This window comes from Ornithodoros turicata, chromosome 1, assembly GCF_037126465.1.
Source record: "Ornithodoros turicata isolate Travis chromosome 1, ASM3712646v1, whole genome shotgun sequence".
NCBI classification, from domain to species: domain Eukaryota; kingdom Metazoa; phylum Arthropoda; class Arachnida; order Ixodida; family Argasidae; genus Ornithodoros; species Ornithodoros turicata.
In genome coordinates this window covers 96,328,969-96,350,293 of record NC_088201.1, presented here as the reverse complement: position 1 = coordinate 96,350,293, position 21,325 = coordinate 96,328,969, and the positions used below count along the sequence as shown (strand labels likewise).

The following is a 21,325-nucleotide window of genomic DNA, read 5'->3' as shown; positions in this document are numbered from 1 at the left end:
TAGAAGGGACAATAACATACAAGGCCTCAAGTTGCCTAAGAAATTAACGATGAAAGATGAACGTCACTGAAAAGGTTAGCCAGCTGTAGGACTCGAACCCACATCTAATCGGTAATCCAGAAGATGTGGGTTCGAATCCTACAGCTGGCTAACCTTTTCAGTGACTTTCATCTTTCATCGAGAAATATTACTTTGTTTAGTTTACCTGTTCAGACTTTCTAAACACATTTGTTTTCTTTTTGGGCCGATCCTGGGACCTGAGTGACATTTTTCTGAAATAAAGGGTGGTCCAGGGTAAAATTATCTGCATCTAAAAAGGATGAATGTCTATGATAAATGGAGCGCATTACTCGTGGAATGGAGAGAAACGCGCGATTCTGTCGCACTGCTTTTGACTTTCAAAGCTCCTACCTGAACGTCTCAAACCAAAAGGAGTAAGAAACATAGACTTTGCATTGATGTGGATCTAATACGTCAATCTATTCCTCACTTTGAGTATTCTTTCTTTGCGTAATCGAAAGAAACATGGATAGCTCACCCTTCGTTTTGTGTCACAGGCGAGCAGGACTCCCGAATGTACGGAGGATCGCGTTATCAGCAATAAACATGTCTGTTTTGGCTTCGGAAGAGAATTCTAGTACCTTTCGGAGTGGGTTTCTCGGATTTCGCGCCCCTGACAAGATTGTTTTTTTCGTCTTTTATATATCTCTCTCTCTTTTTTTAAACCGCTGCGCTCGTTGTCCGTTATGAATTGTACTAGAAACAAACAGTGAGATTGTATCGCGGAAGTTAATCAAGATGTATGGAAAAAGAGAAGTTATCAGGACTGCGTCTGGTTTCGTATAAATTATACGCAGAAAAATGAGGTACAGGTGGGTGCAGGCGAAGTCGTCCTCACAAGGTCCTGCCAGTGTTCCAGGTTGACACCCTGAGGATGTGCAGGTGATATGACCGGGTGTCCCAATATAACACGGGGGTGACACTGGTAGGACCAGTTGATAACTTCCTGAGGATATCATCATCGTCCGGGTTGACATCCTGGGGACGATCACAGGACGTTTCTGTGTTGTTGGGGATATGCCCTTCGGGATGGTATACCCACGCTTCCCCTCTAACACCAGGCAAGGAAAGCGCAGAAATGATGTATGTAGATGTCAGAAGGAAGCTCGTAACGGACAACTTTTTCATATTTCGGCACAGTTTAATGCGCCCCGATTGTTCAAGAAAACGAAATGATGAGAAAAAGGTTTACGTTCTACATAGGCATCCTCCAAAAAATGCACACAATTTTTTCTCAGTGATATTTAAGAGAGTCAAGCTACACCTCTGGCTGGTTTTGGCTGGAATGGCCCAGACTGACAGTTACACAAGCAGATGTACGTTAACTTTCAAAAGATGAAGCATGAGTACTCTATGGCCAGATTCCTTATTTTACTACTTTTCATAGCTTACATCTTGACATGTGTTCTTAATTATCCTAAAATGGTTTTATTACCAAGATCCACGGGAATGACCGTCGTCACATTAACAAGTTTCAACTGTATACCAAGTAATAACAAACATGTGCTTACTTTTTTTGTAACCGAGGTGTGAATTACATTGTTGAATTGCAGGCTTCAGTGAAAAATCGTAACTGCTAGTGACGTAACATGTGATGCCAGTGTCTTTCACCCCACCCCATGTTATTCCTTGAGCAATTAGCATCAGAATAAATGAGTTTGCATCGATGCACTTATGAAGGCTAATTTCATGTGTGCCGATGAACATACTGCAGTGCTAATTAAAAATGTAGTTCGTGGCTGTGGGGTACGCTCATATTCAGTATGCCATGTGAACTAGGGGAGCATTTTCAAGCACAAAGATTAAATGAATGAAGACTCCAAAAAATGTAAGCGCTATTTATGTGCATTTGACAACCTGCATTTTTATTTCTGAGAGTCTCTCTTCGTAGTAAAAGGGCAAGGGTGTTGGCAATGTGGCACATATTCATAAAATGTAGAACCAGAGACACATAAAAAAAATGACAGCATATCATGATCTCAATCATGTTATTGTGTCTGTGTTTCTGTTCTACATTTGTTCTCCTGTTCTGCATTTGTTAACCTGTTTGTGTAGTTGCTGGATTTTAGCCCCACAGCAGGGGACGGCAATTAGAGGACGTTGAGATGCAAGGCATGCAAGGCATACAGTTTCTCATTCTCCGCATTCCTCACTCAAATAACATTGAAGAAGTAACCGTGTAAAGAAACAATCCAACAGTGAAGCTGGCTTCAGTACACTACGATATGTCACATGTGACAATATATAGTATACCTCAGTGTTTCCCAAACTGTGGGTCAGGACCCCCAGAGGCCGCGATAGCCCAAACGGGGGTTACACCACTTGGGGAAAACAGAAAGCAGAGCAAGTGGACGCAAGCACGTCGAACAATATGCGACAAAACCAAGGAGACGACCTCGCTACAACTGCTGTATATTAAAGTTGTTTTACAAAAATGCAAGTTCAGATCAGTGCACAATCGCTCGGGAACCAAGCTAACGCAGCAATGCTTTCAATTAAGTGTGTCGCATTATTCCTAACTGTATCATGACCAGACCTCTGGACCTACAGCATACGTCACTTGCGCGCAGTAGTTTAACATTTATATTACTGTATATGTGTCAGGGCGGAGTTCAAGCTTCCCAAACAAGAGCGCGCACACAAACACACACATGCACAGACGAAGAAAAACATCAGCGGTTGCGCATACAGCTATCACGATAGCTATACCCATCTTTGTTGATGCACCCACAAACCAACAGGAAGACTGCCCACGCTCCACCCTCGCATGAGATATCTGTACCACAAACAATTTCATGTACGCTCCACACAACGAGAACATCGGGAACACGAAAACAGATGATTTCACGAGCGCGGCCATGCGAGCCGAGAGGGACAGTTCAACATTCAACAGATGGACAATTTTGCTGAGTTCGAAGGTGGCGCTAGTGTTCGGTGCAACAATTTCCAGAGTGAACCGACCTCGATCAGCTTAGATAGCTCAACCGGTCAGCGCGCTGACACTAGTGCAAAGTAGAGTTAATAAATAGCTGGTATAAAAACAGCGGTTAAAGGGGCCGTAAACAGGTACAAAAGGTGCACATTTCTTTGTGTTATATTATTGGAACTTAGTCGGTGAAAACTCCTTGCAATTACTAACGCTCAAAAACAAAAGGCGCTTGCATACGGATGAAATATTCACTGCACTCTTTCGCATTTTAGCTCCGCCCCGCGCTCTAACTTTACGTCATTTTGACGTAGCGCTTTCCCCACCAATTACGATTGAGTGTTCCATGTATGATTTTATTTCAAATGCGGAATTGGACTAGATGAGCGTGAATCCTCTTCTATTCAAAATCTAAACAGTTACAGCCTCAAACTGAGAAAGAAATGCGTTTAATTTAGGTATCATACGCGCACTACGTTTTCTGGGCAGTAGCACGCAGCACACCACCTGCGCGAATGAATATCCCGGACTACAGTTCCGGAATCTTAGGCAGGTGCGCGATGGAACATCTTCGTCATCTTCGAATGGTTCCGACAACTGGGCTGCCGTACTTTGATTTGATCCACGCGGCGTTGCGTCACCAGCTCGCGTGGTACAGTGGATAGCGTGCTGGCCATGTCACGTCGTGACTGGGAGGAACCCGGGTTCGAATCACGTCATGTGATAGCAGCCCAGCTGTTGACGTTTGCGCCAGCCGGAGATGCTGAAGATGTCATGTCGTTGAATTTCGGGACCACGGAGCGCAAAACGTCGTTTCACACAAACAAACTGAGCGCTCCGACTCACAGCTGATAACGAAGTATGTTTATTGGCTGGTAATTTGAAACGTCATGTGCGCAGCTGGGCCGCCCGATTGGACGGCAAAACGCTACGTAGCCATGTGACGTATGCGTTGTGGAGAGAGGCTCGCTGGTTACTCATCTTTGAAAGCAGTTATACGGGTTAATGAGCTGGCACGAGCCGAACGAAATGTGTATTTGGGTATTATGAGATGCGTTCTTTCATGGGGTATCATTATTTCAGAAATGTTTGGTGGCCTGTTTACGGCCCCTTTAATTTCACATTGTGTAGCAAAGGAACGGCGAACTCTCGCTTCCCTAAGGAGAAGAGTACTTGAAATATATTTGTGTACTTAGTACTGCAAGCACTGCCCATCACCTCGCTCAGCGTTGACTATCATTGACCGTGCTGATACAGGTAGGACGATGTCAGAGCTGCTGAGCTTTCAGCCTGGGAATATTATTTTTGGCGCGCGCATGAAATCTGCAATCAGCTGTTCTCGTTGTGTGGAGCGTACACGAAACTGTTCGCAGTTCAGGCTAAAGGTACTTGGTGCAAGTGGGAGAGCTTCGGCAGTCTTCTTGTGGATTCGTGGGTGCATCAACGAAGATGGGCATAGCTTTCGGGATGGCTGTGTGTGCGACAGCTGATGTCTTTCTCCGTCTGTGCATGTGTGTGTGTGCACGTGCGCTTGTTTGGGAAGCTTCAGCTCTGCCCTGACACATATAGAATAATGTAGATGTTATACTACTGTGCCCAAGTGATGCATGCTGTAGGTCCGGGGGTCTCGTCATGATACAGTGAGAAATAATGCGATGGACTTGGATGGAAGGTATTGCTGCACATGAGCTCGGTTCCCGGGTGTTTGTGCGCTGAACTGAACTTGCATTTTCGAAAAACAACTTCAATGTATTGCAGTTGTAGCGAGATAGTTTCCTTGGTTTTGTCGCATATTGCGTTGACTTCATCTGCTTTCTCTTTTCCCCAAGTGGTGTAACTTCCGCTTGGGCTATCGCGGCCTCCCTGGGGGTCCCGATCCACAGTTTTGGAAACACTGAGGTATACTGATATTGTTACATGTGACACATTGTAATGTACTGCAGCCAGCTTCACTGTTTGACTGATCATTTGCATGGTTACTTCTTTAACGTTATTTGAATAACTTTTACCTGATACTGTACCATTAAATAGGAATTTTCCATTATTGCTTAGAATTATTTTTCCTTTACGATGATCCCACACTAATCTTTCTGACAGATTTTCTCTCATTAACTTCCTTTTGAGTTGTATTTCCCACCGCTTACAGCATAATGTGAGAATGAGAAAATGTATGCTTCACATATTCTCAGCATCTTCTACTGCTGCCAACTGCTGTACGGCTAAAAATTCAGCAACTACACACGAAAAAAAAACAAAAACAAATGTAGAACAGACGACACAGCAAAAACGAACACGACAACATGATTGAGACTGTGTTATGCGGTAAATTTGTGTGTGTGTGTGTGTGTGTCTCCGGTTCTACATTTGTAAAAACATGTGCCATGTTGCCTGCACCCTTACCCTCTTGCCACAAAAAGAGCCTCAGACATAAAAATGCAGGTTGTGAGAGGCACATAAACACTGCTTACATTCCTAACTTCTCTATCACAAGACATGTGAAAGGATTGTTAAATTAAAATTTAATAATTCAAAAATGAGGCTGAAATACATAATTCCAATAGAAGGGAGAGTAAAGATGGGAATAACAGGTTGTAACAAATGTAAAGCTCTGAAGTGTTGGCATTCTACTGATGTGTATGATATACTGCTCTATTTAACCCATGACAGATATGTTGTCAAACATTGTAACTTCTTGCATTCGAAATGAAGGTGCTATCCCTATTCCATCCAAGTGACTTGTCTTTACACGGACACGTGGCAGGGCTCTGCAGGAAATCAGAGGCAAGACAGAAATATTGAACAATGTCAAAATTATTCAGGATGATATTCGTATCGATATTTCATATGCTATTCTATCGAGACTCCTGCTGGCGCAGATATTGATATTTTACCAACTTTCGAGTCTATGAAAGTACTTTGATGACAGTGCTACCAGATGTTCCAGTTTCGTTTGTTGCATATTTTGTTCACTTCGTCTGTCTAAGCAGACCCCTACAAAGTTTGGAAAATTTTGAGACATTCAAAAGTATGAGGAGTGTCTATGCCGCGGTGGGATTAACTAAGGTTACACATGCTAGGCTACCTTAAAATAGTTGCATGCGCATGTTCTATACAAAATATGTTTATGGCACAAAGGTTTGATATCTTTGCTTTTTTGATATATCAAGCAAATATTGTGCCAAAATTGTGTTACCTAATGATGTGCTGCATCTCCTGAGACATGTTACGGGAGAGAAATACTCCTGGAACGATTAAAGGAAGTACATACGAGTACATATGTTTTGCAAACAAGTTGTTCCAAAGTATAATGTCGTTCGTGTTGAATTGGCAAAGCACTGATCATCTCCTAACAAAGTGATGAAAGAAACTAGTGAGAAATGCAAAGCCACAAGCACTGTTGTATAGCCATGTTCACAATGGGCAATGATGCATTTCACTTTCCGTACCACGGACCGACTACGCTCAATGAGTCGTTTGCAGTGTTTATGATTGATGTAGGCCATGACAACTACAGATTAACTTTGCAGAGCGTACAATGATGTCTTTTGCGAACAAGATAAACATCAATATATTCCCTTGTAATATTGGTCATACTATAATTAATTGAGTTGAGGGTTTCAGGTATTTGGGTGTGCACCTCTTTTCCCATCTCTGGTGGAAATCACAGATTAGTTATGGGTCTTCTAAGGCTCTTAAAAAAATTGTCTTCTTGAAGTGCACACGAAAACTACCTTTCGCAGACACTTCGCTGCTCGCATACAAAACCCTGGTACAGCGTGCGTTGGAAACGGTTTGAGACCCCTATGCAGACAAAGATGTTAGAACCCTCGAAAACGTTCAATCGAAGGCCGTTAGGTTTGTCAAAAAAAGTACGCTGAGGATCAGCTTAGAGGATCCATACTTCGTCCTCCCAGGATCCTCTTCACTAGGCTGTGCACATCATCTGAATATTGTACCCTCTGTTCAGGTGTCAATGTTTTCAAGTATAGCTTTTTGCCTTCTACAATTGCCAAACGGGATGCTATTGGTGGTGGAAACAGGGAACATACTTTGAACAAATTTTCACAGACTGTATGCTCGCTCCTGCCATACCTATAATAATGGCTGCAGTATGTATAAATAGGCTTGTAAAAGGCTGAATAAACAGACAACACATATTGTCACGATGTGGTTTGGGCATGGTGAATAGGCACGAAATACGGTACTGTTTCCCAAATTGTGGGTTGAATCTCCCCCAGGACGGCTGCAGAAGTAGCACAGGAAACACAGAGAGCTTAAGAAACTGGACAGAACTGCACAGAAGTATATGGACTTTATTTCCTGCTGCATCAATAGACCGCTCCCTGTTTGTAAACAAATGACATCATAGTGTCCAACAGCGCCACCAATTTGGTAGAGTTGAACTACGCTAAAAAGCTAGGGGCGGACACGGTCGCGCCTAAAAGCCATGGTCTTGAGGGAATTACGGTGGTCTCTGAAAGGGCACGCGACCTTCGGTCCTACTTTTCTTTCAATAGGAGGCAGCAAACAAGTGCCCATTTGTGGAACCCAGCCCTCTCCTTCCGATTTGTTTCAGTTTCAGTCTGTCTGCCAATGTCATGGTGACGTTTCTCGGGTAGAGATCTATTGAGTGCAAATGCCACTTTACTGACTCTTATATTCTGTTGAGTTTTTTTACTAGCTGTCCAGGACATGTATGTAGGTAGGTAAAAATAGTTACGCCAAGAAAATTTTTAATACTAACCTTTTTGTAGTTTGAATCCCTTGAGAAACCATTGCACAGCAGCAGAACCCAAAGGCTACATTATGACCCAGTTCACCAACCTGTTAGCATCTGAACTGAGATCAACGGTCACTAAACTTAACTCTGCTTCACTAAAGGAGTTATTGTTACTGGGACATTCACCTCATCACCAATGTAAAAAAAGAAGTGTCTGTTGAGTTGAACCCTTGATCTTGGTTCAGTTAACCAAAGTTGGTGAAACCGACCCTACGGAAGTCACCGAAACATTCATCACATCACCAACCAAAGTTTGTAAAAAGTATTGAGTGCTGCATGAAGTTTTGGCAACCAATGATGGGCAATTGTGAGTAGCATTTTAACTACTGCCTATGTACACTCTAAGAAATTTCGTTGAAAAACAGCCATATTTACATGAATCGTTGATGTAAAATTTTACAGAACCATTTGTAGACCCGCTTTAACAGGGCTGCTCGGTCAATCGACACAAAAATGGTCGCTGAGGCGGTCTCCGATGCGGAGAGTCGGAGTATGTTTTGCAGCAGTCAGGTAGCCCCGTAGAAGAACCTAGATACAGAAATTGGAAGCAGGACTCGCCTAACTCGACAGTTCGCCCACACCGTTATTCCTTTGAAGCAGGAACAGCGCAAGAACGTTTCATAGTGTCGACGGACGCCGTGGCAACCGTCATTCGCCTTTCTCTTCGCCTGCACTGCGGTTCTGTTGAAGCGTTGGTATGTACACTGCAATTTCTGTTCTTGTAGTGCTGGAAGTCTGTTACAGCCAATACTCCGGTAATGGAGTGATAGTTTGGGCTCCTTCGCATACATTGCTTAGAATAGGGAAATCGTGTTTTCTACTTCTCACCCCGCAGGGGAAAAGCCGATGCTGTCGTGTTCGTAATGTCGGTTACTACAGCCATTCAGTTGGTACGGCAGGCACGCTAAACCAATGTTGCGTTCATGCAGTTGGTATTGTGTTGTGCTCGTGATTCGTGTTATTTTTGTTGTTGTGTGCGGAATATGATATTCACGCCTTTTAATTCTTCATAATTCTTCATGTCGGTAGGTGTAAGTGACACGTTCTTGTTTTGTTCATTTAGTCACAGATGACGAACAAATGTAAGCTGCAACATCGATGTCTTCACGTACGAGTTACTTTAGACATCAAAGGAAACATCTAAATGTCAGCAAGTATAAGTTTCCATGGTTTGCGTCTGAATGCAGTGCGAAGCGTTTTCTTCACATTCCGTTTTCTCCTCTCAGTGCCTAAGAAATCCTGCTCGTAAAAAGCACCAGCGGCATGGCCGAGTGGGCTAAGGCGTCCGCTCGTTGGTGGTAACCAAGGTCGTGCTGTAGACTGGGACGTGGTGGGTTCGAATCCTACCGCCGGCTGTGCTGTCTGAGGCTTTCCCTGGGTTTTCCGAAGACTTTCCAGACGAATGTCGGCACAGTTCCCCCTGAAGTCGGTCCAGGACGCACACTAATCCCCTGTCCCCCACTCCTTCCTGCTGTCCTCTCTCCGTCTCTCCACATCTGAACGCCGCTTATAGCAACAGTTGCTTCGCGGCGCTAACACGCAATCAAAAAAATCGTAACAAGCAACAACTGCCGGCTCCAACGATTTTCAGCATGGAGGAGACTGAATCATTCCTTCTTGGAGAACTGCAGGTACCGACAGAATAACGGAGCATAAAAGACGTGATTTTCTCCTGCAGGTAAGCTTTGTGCTGAGATTGCAGGAATGAACCCATGTGTGCTTGCAGCATTATAAAGCACGTTATAGCAGTGCACGTTGCTCTCTAGGCAGGACAACCAATCCAGGATATCTCTGTTCCATCCCACGCTAGTCATATATTAAAAATTGGTAAAAAGTAATATGCTGAGATCGTGTTGTTGAAGCCAGGAGTGCTTTGCTGCACTATGGAGCACAGTGTAGTAGAGCACTTTGCGTTTCATGCAGGAGAACCACTGCAGGGTGTCGCTCTTCCACCTACGCCAGTCATATTATCAACTGGTAAGTCTCCCATGCAAAAACTTCTGGGAAAAGCATAGGAGAGATCATGAACGTGCTGAGGAATAGTTTCCTCCAATGTGTAACTTGCGCAGACATTTTATAACGGACAGAATACAAAACTGTCTCAAATGACAAATTGCACATTAGGTTTGAGTATCCTGGACTACACGGCCCTCAAACATATGCTGACAGAACAATGTCCACCTTATGTACCTAGTCCCAAAAGTACAGTTGCACGGTTGCGCTGTCATTTGTGCCACTTGCTCTTGCTAATACTGTTCTTTGGATGGGGTATACATTTCAGATGCTTCCTTGAGATCTATCAACCGGTGGGAGCTACATGAAGGCACAAGAAGCATTGTTCGAGCACAGAGAAGGTTCTCTTGTTGGGGGTATCAAGCAGCATCAAACAAATGCTTGGATGCTTGAATAGACCCTCAGAGTAGCCTCTCTGCACATAAGAAGAGTTAATTTATGATTGCAAGTGTATGAAACTATAGGAAGATCCTCAATAACGACTAGCAGTTCTGGGACTGACTGCTTTGTCATGGACTTCACCACGTTTCTTGCAGAGCTTCTTACCTGTAGAAAGAAATCCTTCCAAGGCAGTGGACTGAGTGCTGTAATTTTGATATAGCTACAGTAATATGTAACTGGGGCCTTGTAAAATTTACATCAACCTGTTCTAATGCAACAACAGGCAATACCGGTTATATCAACAGTCCCTGTAAATTTATTGAAACAGACCTATGTAAATATTAACAGGGCTCCTGGACTATTTTTTCCAGCACTTTCCTGTTAAAACAACAGAAATTTTTCTCAGTGTTGCTGCAGCATAATTACAACTAATTCAGAAAAAGTAGTACAAAAATTGAAGGTACTCTACTGTATCTTCCTCTGCATGGTACTGAAATTGTGATCATTCCAAGTGTTTATCCTCTTGCACCAGATTCTGTAGCATATTTATCGGCCATTTGTGTTCCTATTTCTGTTACTGTGGCAAACTAGCCACTTCACCCACATACCAGCATTCCTACGTTACACAGAACATGTAGTTATCAGGGTAGTTTAAACCACCTTGCTGAAGTTGGAGATGCTGTTCAGTAACGTTATAAGAAATGTAGTTAATTGTTCCAACAACAAGTTTATTTTGAGATGAACAGGGAATTCCATCGCCAGCGGCGATACTCTAAACCATAGCTGCTGGTGGTGTGAGGAAGGAAATGTCCTATGGAGTCCAAAATAGTCAAAAGAGCTCTAAGGGCAGGCATTCGTGGGCTCGGTTTAGCCATGGGCCAAGTAATTTTAGTGAGAGAGGGCGGGAGTCCAGATTATTAAGAGATCTGAAAAGGGCAGTTTGGAAAGGTTGGTAGTGTGGGCAATGACGAAGAATATGCTTTAGGTCTTCTACAGCACCGCAGTGACAGCATTTGAGACAGTCAACTTGCCTCAAGTGGTGATGCAACTGAGCTGTAAATGCCCCATTGAGTCACATTGCACCATCTTGGCGAGAAGTGTTTCGTGGCATCCAGAAACCAAGCTTTGGATCAACATTTCTCAGTATAGATGGGAAGAGAATGTCAGTTGTCCATTGACAGGAAGCCAATTTGTGCAATCCATTCATCGGTTGTACAAAGAAATCTGCTTTCTACATGACCAGTAGCCCTTTTCGATTGAAAAAAAAAAAAATTGTGAAGGACCATCAGGCTAATGGTCCTTATGTGTTTTGGGATCCACCAGGTCCATCAGGTGCAGTAGGCCATCAGGTCAAGCCGACCATCAGGTCCAGTAGGTCCAGTCGTGTACATCCTCAAGAACATTTGGGTTGGAAATTCTATCCCGTTAGATGCTGTAAATAGAGGCAATTTGTTTATTATGAAGCATAAGGGGCTTATGACATTTCACGGAGAATAAAATTGTCACGAAATTTCCCTACGGATGCTACAGAAACCAAAACGACAAGGCTACAAGCTTTGTTAGAGCAATTATTACTACAAAATGAAATATTTTTTTTTGTCCCCTGTGATTGTCGTGATACATCATTACATGCACATGGGTAAATAGGTTGAAAAACCTGTGTACATTTGGCTCGTTATATTTTAAGTAGCGCCTGTAGCACTCAGTGCTGCGTCTTCGTTTTATCATGATTTTTGTCAAGTGCTCCTTTTAGAAAAAGACTTTCACCGTGTGTCTGTCCCCTCCTCTATACTTTCTCCATTTAGCGGAGCGCTTCACAAAGATGGGGATAAACATACGTTTATCCCCGAAAGCCGGACGCTATATCGCTCGTTCGCGGCGCTTGTGTTACAACCACGTGCTACATTTTAAGGAGTATCTATCCATAACCCAAGCAGCAGAAAAGTAGCGCCGCATTTTCTTTTGTCGCTCTTTTTGTTAAGCTCTGGTTCAAACAAACTGCTTCAGAATGTCAGCGATGCAAAGCATTTGTGAACATTTTGTGACGCTAAAAAGAGACCACATTTAACCTCTCTGTAGCACAGCTACAGCTTTTTCGGGAGTTATTAATCCTCTTGTCGTACATTTTAATCCTTATACCATGGCATTTAATCAATTTGCCATCGGAATTAATCCTCCTTTCATTATTTTTAATCCTCATTTCACATAATTTAATCCGTTTCTCAGGCAATTTAATCCAAGTGACTATGTGTGGGCTACATGACTTTTTTGTGTATTTGGGAGTATTTGGGGTGTATTATGGGGAATTCCCATGTGTATGCATATTGCACTTGCTTTTCACTAATATTGTGGGTTTCTGCACCATAACGGGATGTTGTGAGACTGTCAATCTGGATTACGGTGTTGTGGGACTATTCCCATATCTACGAGTATTACCCATGGTTTTCATTAAAAACGTGGGCTTCTGCATTGTAATGGGATACTGTGGGACTGTGTATATGAATTACGATATCGTGGGACTATTCCCATGTGTACGGATATTGCCCATGCTTTTCATTAGATATGCGGGTTTCTGCACTGTAATGGGATACTGTGGAACTGTGGATCTTCATTACGATATTGTGGGACTATTTCCATGTCTATGGGTATTACCCATGCTGTTCATTAAATATGTGGGTTTCTGCACTGTAATGGGATACTGTGGGACTGGCAATCTTGATTACGATATCCTGGGACAATAAGCATGTCTATGTGTATGCCCTGTGCTTTTTATTAAAAACACGGGTTTTTGCACTAATGGGATACTGCGAAACTGTCAATCTTGATTAGGGTATTTTGAGACAATTTCCATGTATACGGGTATTGCACATGCTATTCATTAATAATGCGGGTTTCTGCACCATAACGGGATACTCTGGGACGGTAAATCTGGATTCTGGTATTGCGGGACTATTCCGATGTGTACGGATTTTACCCATGGTTTTCATTAAAAATACTGGTTTCTGTACCGTAATGGGATACTGTGGGACTGTCAACCTTGCTTACGATATTGTGGGACCATTCCCATGTGTGCGGGTATTAGCTATGCTTCTCATTAAATATGCGGGTTTCGGCACCTTAATGGGATACTGTGGGACTGTCCATCTTGATTACGATATTCTGGGGCTATATCAATGTCTACGGGTATTCCACTTCCTTTCCATTAAAGCGTGGTTATTTTCATTGTAATGGCATACTGCGTGTCTGTCAATCTGTGACTATGTGCGGGCTACATGACTTTTTTGTGTGTATTTTGGGACAATTCACATGTGTACGCATATTGCACATGCTTTTCACTAATATTGTGGGTTTCTGCACCATAACGGGATGCTGTGGGACTGTCAATCTGGATTACGGTGCTGTGGGACTATTCCCATATCTACGACTATTACCCATGGTTTTCATTAAAAACGTGGGTTTCTGCATTGTAATGGGATACTGTCGGACTCTGTATATGGATTACGATATTGTGGGATTATTCCCAGGTGGACGAATATTACCCATGCTTTTCATTAGATATGCGGGTTTCTGCCCTGTAATGTGGGACTGTCGATCTTCATTACGATATCCTGGGACTATAAGCAAGTCTACGGTTATTCCCAGTGCTTTCCATTAAAAACGCGTTTTTTGCGCTGTAATGGAATACTGTGGGACCGTCAATCTTCATTGCGATATTGTGGGACTATTTCCTTGTCTATGGGTATTACCCATGCTTTTCATTCAAAATGCAGGTTTCTGCAGTATAACGGGATACTGTGGTATTTTCTACCTGGTTTAGGATATTGTAGGACTGTTTCCATGTGCGCGGGTATTACCCATGCTTTTCATTACACATGTGTGTTTCTGCACTGTAATGGGATATTGTGGGACCGGCAATCTCGATTACGATATCCTGGGACTGTTAGCATGTTTATGGGCATTCCCCTTGCTTTTCATTAAAAACGCGGGTTTTTACACTAATGGGATACTGTGGGACTATCAATCTGGATAGCGGTATTGTGGGAGGATTCCCATGTCTACTGATTTTACCCATGGTTTTCATTAAAAACGCGGGTTTCTGCACTGTAATGGAATATTCTGGGACTGTCAATCCTGATTACGATATTGTGGGGCTGTTCCGATGTCTACGGGTAATCCCCGTGCTTTTAATTAAAAACGCGGGTTTTTGTGCTGTAATAGGATTCTGTGAGTCTGTCAGTTTGGATCACGATAGTGTGGGACTATTTCCATGTCTACGGGTATTACCCATGCTTTTAATTCAAAATGAGGGTTTCTGCACTGTAATGGGATACTGTGGGACTGTCTATCTGGATCACAGTATCCCATTACAGTGCAGAAATTCGCATAATTAATTAAAAGCATGGGTAATACCCGCACACATAGGAGTAGTCCCACAATATCCCAAACCAGATAGACAGTCCCACAGTATACCGTTATACTGCAGAAACCCGTATTTTGAATGAAAAGCATGGGTAATACCCATAGACACTGAAATAGTCCAACAATATCGTAATCCAGATTGACAGACCCGCAGTATCCCATTACAGTGCAAATAACCGCGTTTTTAATTGAAAGCAGGAAGAATACCCATAGACATGCATATAGTCCCAGGATATCGTAATCAAGATCGACAGTCCCACAGTATCCCACTAAGGTGCAGAAACCCGCATATTTAATGAAAAGCATGTGTAATACCCGCACACATGTGAATAGTCCCACAATATTGCAAGCAAGGTTGACGGTCCCACTGTATCCCATTACAGTACAGAAACCCGTATTTTTAATCAAAACCATGGGTAAAATACGTAGACATGGGAATAGTCCCACGATACACAATCCAGATTGACCTTCCCACAGTATCCCATTATAGTGCAGAAACCCGCATTAATGAATAGCATGTGCAATACCCGTAGACATGGGAACTGTCTCAAAATACCGTAATCAAGGTTGACAGTCCCGCAGTATCCCATTAGTGCAAAAACCCGCGTTTTTAATTAAAAGCAGGGGAATACCCATAGACACGCTTATGGTACCAGGATATTATGATCAAGATTGCCAGTCCCACAGTATCCCATTACAGTGCAGAACCCCACATATTTAACGAAAAGCATGGGTAATACCCGCACACATGGGAATGTCCCACAGTATCACATTACAGTGCAGACTCCCACATATTTAACGAAAAGCATGTGTAATAACCGCACACAAGGAATATTCCTACAGTATCCCATTACAGTACAGAAATCCACATATTTAATGAAAAGCATGGGTAATACCCGCACACATGGGAATAGTTCCACAATATCCTAAACCAGACAGACAATCCCACATTATCCCGTTATACTCCAGAAACCTGCGTTTTGAATGAAAAGCATGGGGTAATACCCATAGACATGGAAATAGTCCCACAATATCGCAATGAAGATTGACGGTCCCACAGTATTCCATTACAGTGCAAAAAACGCGTTTTAATGGAAAGCACTGGGAATAACCGTAGACTTGCTTATAGTCCCAGGATATCGTAATGAAGATCGACAGTCCCACATTACAGGGCAGAAACCCGCATATCTAATGAAAAGCATGGGTAATATTCGTCCACCTGGGAATAATCCCACAATATCGTAATCCATATACAGAGTCCGACAGTATCCCATTACAATGCAGAAACCCACGTTTTTAATGAAAACCATGGGTAATACTCGTAGATATGGGAATAGTCCCACAGCACCGTAATCCAGATTGACAGTCCCACAGCATCCCGTTATGGTGCAGAAACCCACAATATTAGTGAAAAGCATGTGCAATATGCGTACACATGTGAATTGTCCCAAAATACAAACAAAAAAGTCATGTAGCCCGCACATAGTCACTTGCATTAAATTGCATGAGAAACGGATTAAATTATGTGAAATGAGGATTAAAAATAATGAAAGGAGGATTAATTCTGATGGCAAATGGATTAAATGTCATGATAAAAGGATTAAAATGTTCGACAAGAGGATTAATAACGCCGGAAAAAGCTGTAGAGGCAAGCTTTGTGTTAGTTGACTAACAAACAGGTGCTGCTTTTGACGTAGCACCCGTTTATTACTGAAGTACCACAGAGGAGCCCTCCGGTTTCCGTTTAATGCTCTCATTGCAAGGCGCGCTCCGGTCTGCCATTCGTGAATCACCCTGCATATATGCACGTGCGCAATGTGGGGCTGTGGACTGTGCATAAATAAACCCTTGTACCAAGTATGTCTCTTCATGAACGATTAAGCATGCAAAAACATGCACGGCGTGCTCCCATCAGATTCTCCCGTCGGTCTTTGACTTCCATCAGGACTTTCCTGATGGCGCTTCACGGTCATCAAGTCGGCACCACACCCCATAATGGGGTGTGGTGCCCACCAGATGGGGTGTGGTGCCCATCAAGACTCCATCGAGACGCTCTGAAGGAGGTATATACTTCCATCAGGACCCACCAACTGGTCTTGATGGGACCATCAGGTGGGTCCATCAGGACCATCAGATGTGACCATCATGATGGGACCATCAGGTACCATCAAAACTTTCTGATGGACCATTAGACAGTTTTCCTATAGGGTTTGCTATCTGTCACTGTGATCTAATTAAACACCTCCATCCTATGACGGTGTTCTCTGCACAGTTTTACCTTGCTGAACCACTTTTCGCGACTCTTATCAAACATAACGTTCACGGTTCTTCAGAGGCTGACGCCGTGGAAAGCATGAGACATTTACGTGATTACCGCCATGACAAATGGTTGACAGAGCACTTTTGCGTTGCTCATATGTTGCTCATCCTGGGCATTTTCACTACCCGATTACCTGTCCAAAACAGCTACGATCAATGCATCAATGCCACTTCACCCATGAATTCATTCATGAGCTGCACGCGTGTTAGCACACCAAGTCGTAACACGTCTGAAATACCTGACGAAATCGGCAGAAGAAAAATGCTTTATTAGAGCTTGCAGTGATTATCCTTTTTATGCAGCACATCCGCAACACCATACGACCATACCCCTCCGTCATTACTCCATTTTCACAGATAGCCTCGTTCCCAATGGTAGCCGAAGCATTGTTTTCCCAGTATTCATACGCGTACTTCTTTACGCCTATAACTTGATTAAATTAATGAATAATTGAGGGATACATGCTGAATACGACACAGAATTGCATAAAGACTCGTTATTCTGCAGTGTGGCCCTCTTAAACACTGATTTTCTCACGTGAAACCATGCAAAACACTGGACTGCATAGACCCAATGTGATTTATTTTGACAGCGTGGATTTCAAAGGGATGGATTTTGAAGGGTGGATTTCTTAGCGTGGATTTCAAATGTTTATTATTAAGAGTCGGTAACAGGGTACACCCCGTCCGACGCTAACCAGAAACAACATTCCGCCGAGCTTGCATTATGCCTCCAGGAGCAACCTTTTCTCCTGGGTAATTTGAATGGAATACACCCCTGAAAAGGTACTTTCTGTAGAATGCTCCCTTTGGAACAGTGTTCTTTTGGGTTACACTGATCTAATGGGCGTTTTAGAGGAGCCCAGAAAGCGATCCAAAAGATTTTCTGTTTCAAGCGAATTACGAAAGGATGTAACTTGACGTGACAACTAACACCAAAAAAATTCTCTGTATACGCAGTATTTTTTTAATAAAACGCCCTCGAACATCGACGCGCGCGTTCCCGCTCGACTCACTCCGCAGGTCGAAACGAGGAGGAGGATTGTGATGTCATCAGGGTTACAAGAGAGACCGCGCTCCAATCGGGGCCGGCACATTTTTTTTCTTTTTCGTTTCTACTCCCAGTTCTCTCGCTATGTAGCAGACGACGCTTCTCCAAACAAGCAAACGAAATAGGGGGTTGCACCGTGGTGACGTCAGAACCACCCTAGCGGCTAGTTGGGGACATTGCCGCCGTTGCGCGCAGTCGCGATTTTCAAAATTGAATTCTGCGATATGTATGCGTCTGCCGAGTGAATCACTTCGCGATACCACGAAGCGTGGTTCGCTGTTTTTAACTTGTATTGGTCTCTAGTGACTGGTAGTGAATAATTTCAATGACAATGACTTAGGCTAAGATAGCATGCTTTTTGAACTGTTATATTCCTACCGAGAATCTACGAACAACACGGCGGGGTTAGTTAACCACGGCGACACAAGTTACCAGTCAACCGAAATCGGTAATACATGGTCATGCTCCTGTCGTAACCACCACTACTAATTCAACGACACTATAGACTTGGAATCGACCAGGACGGATGCGGTTGTCCCTTTAAGGCAGTACATCCTGTTTGAGCAAAAATATAAGAATGAGCACATTTTCTAGCCGTGTTTGGGAATGGTCTTTACATGCTCCCGGCGCTGGTACAGTCGATTCTATATGAAAAAAAAAAAATAGCGCATGACAGTAATATTTCATTTTTGAATCACGTTGGAGGTAAAATGACTTTTCTTGCAGTGAGTTTGAACGAATTCTGCTCCGGAACAGACAGCGCGAGAGGGGTCTTGCAGAACACATCGTCTTTTCCGTCGTCTGCGATTGTGTGGGCCACTCAACAGAGGATGAGGAGTCTTCATAAAGGTGTATGCGGATATGAAATATCCTCCGCTGGCAACACCGGGTTTATTGTAACTGCCGAGCAGATGAACTTGCGGAAGGGATTATTCAATGAGACCTGCATCGACTACGTCCGTGTGAGTGCAGGGAACTCGTACGAACTGTTATAATGCAGGACGCTTAAATGACTGTTGAATCTCAATATGATAAAATTAATCATGGCAAAGCAACTAATCCGCGGCTTTACGTCGCGAGAGAACTGTGATCATGAGCGACGCCACAGTGGTCGGTGTGTGGATTAATTTTGCTCACCACATGTACTGAAATCTGAACACATGGCACACCGTATTTAATGTCTCTCGCGGAAGACTGCGTGTCTAGGCAACTTGTGCCCTGCAACCAAGCTGGAGGCGTCCTCGGCCGAGTTCGGACACGCAACTGACCCACTGATGACATGGTAAACCAACTTGAAGACGCGAACGGATACGGACTGCGTTACGCTAGCAACCGGTTTGTTGGACGTCAAACACACAACGACTACACTTACAAGTCTCTTGCAACAGGAGCAACCTCGGTAGGAGAAAGGGTGACAGTGGTCACCCACGAAGCTAGATTGGAGCGTCTTTCGGCCGACGCACACCTTTTCCTAAAGGATTTCGTGAGCTCTTGTCCCAATTGTCAGCCGGATTTGGACAATAACACCCAGTCAGGTGGAATCATCCTTCCAGGCGGGGGACGGGAGGGAACTAGTTGAAGCGGCGCTTATTGAGTTGTTAAACAATAACGTGCACCAACGGTCTGTCGCCATTTCCCCTGGCGAAATTGCTTTACCTGGTAGAGACTCGCCAGTGTAGTCGTTGTGTGTTTTGCGTCCATTAAACCTGTTGCTCCTGTAACGCTGTCTCTTTCCGTCCGTGTCCTGTCCGTGTCGGCTACGTGTTTCACCATGCTCCAGCTGATTAAAGGCTGAAAAGTAAACTTGTAGAGATTGTACGTTCTTCTGAAAACTCTGAAAGCTTCAGCAACATAATAGTCGTGAAAGATAGCTTCGCCGTGCGTTGCCGACTGTCCTCTAGCAAGACTAACGCGACTCAATGTGCCATCTGCTGAGGACACCACGCTTGCAACCCTCAGGGCACTCTCCCTTTCACATAGTGTCTTTTGGAATTCCATGATACAGAACGGCCATCGTCGAGCGTGCACGGTTGGACACATCCAGGAATGATACAACGCGGTCCACGTATCCGCGCGGATCACCTGTTATTGAACTTTTGTTCAAAGCAGTAGGCGAAAAGCAGGTCGTTCACTTACTCGTCCCGCCTAAACACCAGTCCATAGCAGACGACGCGAGTACAAAAAGGCAAACAGAGGGCGCAGATGTTCCAAGAGGCTCCAACAAGCGACTGGTCGATCATTTGAACGAAAGTGTCACAGTACTCAATAACGTGTTCGCATCAGGTAATGCTTTGCCATCACATGTTTTTTTTTTTTCCAATGCAAGGCGGCCTTATTACGCTTCCTTATGCGGCTGCGTGTGGTGCTGAGATCACATGACACAGGCAAAACATCAATATTGAACATTCATTGGAATGAAAAGCATGCAAAGGCGAAAGCATATAGTTGACATACTTTAGGTACAACTGTTCTGCAAGCGGAGATGACTTCGGGACACATTGCAACGCTAGGACCCACACACAAAACATATTTCTCTTTTTTTCCTGTGTATCTCACTTTATATTCTGATCACAAGTATCATAGTAAACAAAAATTTTAGAAAAAAAAAAAGAAACGAAGTCCTGAGAATAGCGCGAAGCCTCATCGCAAGGGCATCGAGAGTGATTATCGGCAAAATTATTAATATTCAGTCAATCATAAGGCAGAGTCTAATAGCAACTTCGACTGGCCGTCACCGATCGCTCTAGAGCGCTCTGGAGCGCGCCCTCTATCTTCGACTGGTCAAGACGGAGTGCTCTGACAACAGCTTCGGCAGTTGTTTCTTTCTTCCATCTTTTTTCTTCCTCCAACTCGGAGTGCTCTGGCTTAGGACATTGGTGCCCCTAGAGGAAGATACCATGGTGCCCCTAGAGGAAGATACCATAAGTGTGTCATCTGTAAAATTCGGGTACATTTCCCACTCCTGGCGTAGTTGTCAAAATCGTTACACATAAACTGCGTTTTTACATTAATTTTTAAATTGTCTAAGCTAATACATGTTCAAATATGGGGAATGTGTGTGTTCTACTTATCCTGTATACATGGAGAACGAAATGCTAACTGTTCAACTGTGCTAACTGTTTTGAGCCTTGGTGTTTGTGTTTGTTTACGTGTCTTGCCCATCGCTCAGGCTTGCCTTATCATGGAATTTATCCACCAGCTAGCCTGCATTTACGCCATTCTGTTCAAACATTATTTGCTTTCATAGATGATGGACCAGTTCACAGGTGCGTATAGACATAGAAAAGGACCACACATAAACACGTAGATTTCCAAGAGGAGACGCGGTTAATACGACTTGGTGATTGAACGACCTTACAAGTGATAGCTAAGGTAT

At 43.6% G+C, this 21,325-nt stretch overlaps 1 protein-coding gene across 1 annotated transcript in view; it reads left to right on the top strand.

Moving 5' to 3' along the window:
- LOC135366787 (uncharacterized) overlaps window positions 1-21,325 on the top strand; it is a 56,886-nt gene that overhangs the window by 24,823 nt on the left and 10,738 nt on the right. The window contains exon 2 of the mRNA XM_064599704.1: window positions 18,676-18,911. Coding sequence (XP_064455774.1) covers window positions 18,676-18,911 — 236 coding nt within the window. The remainder of the gene's footprint in view (window positions 1-18,675; window positions 18,912-21,325) is intronic.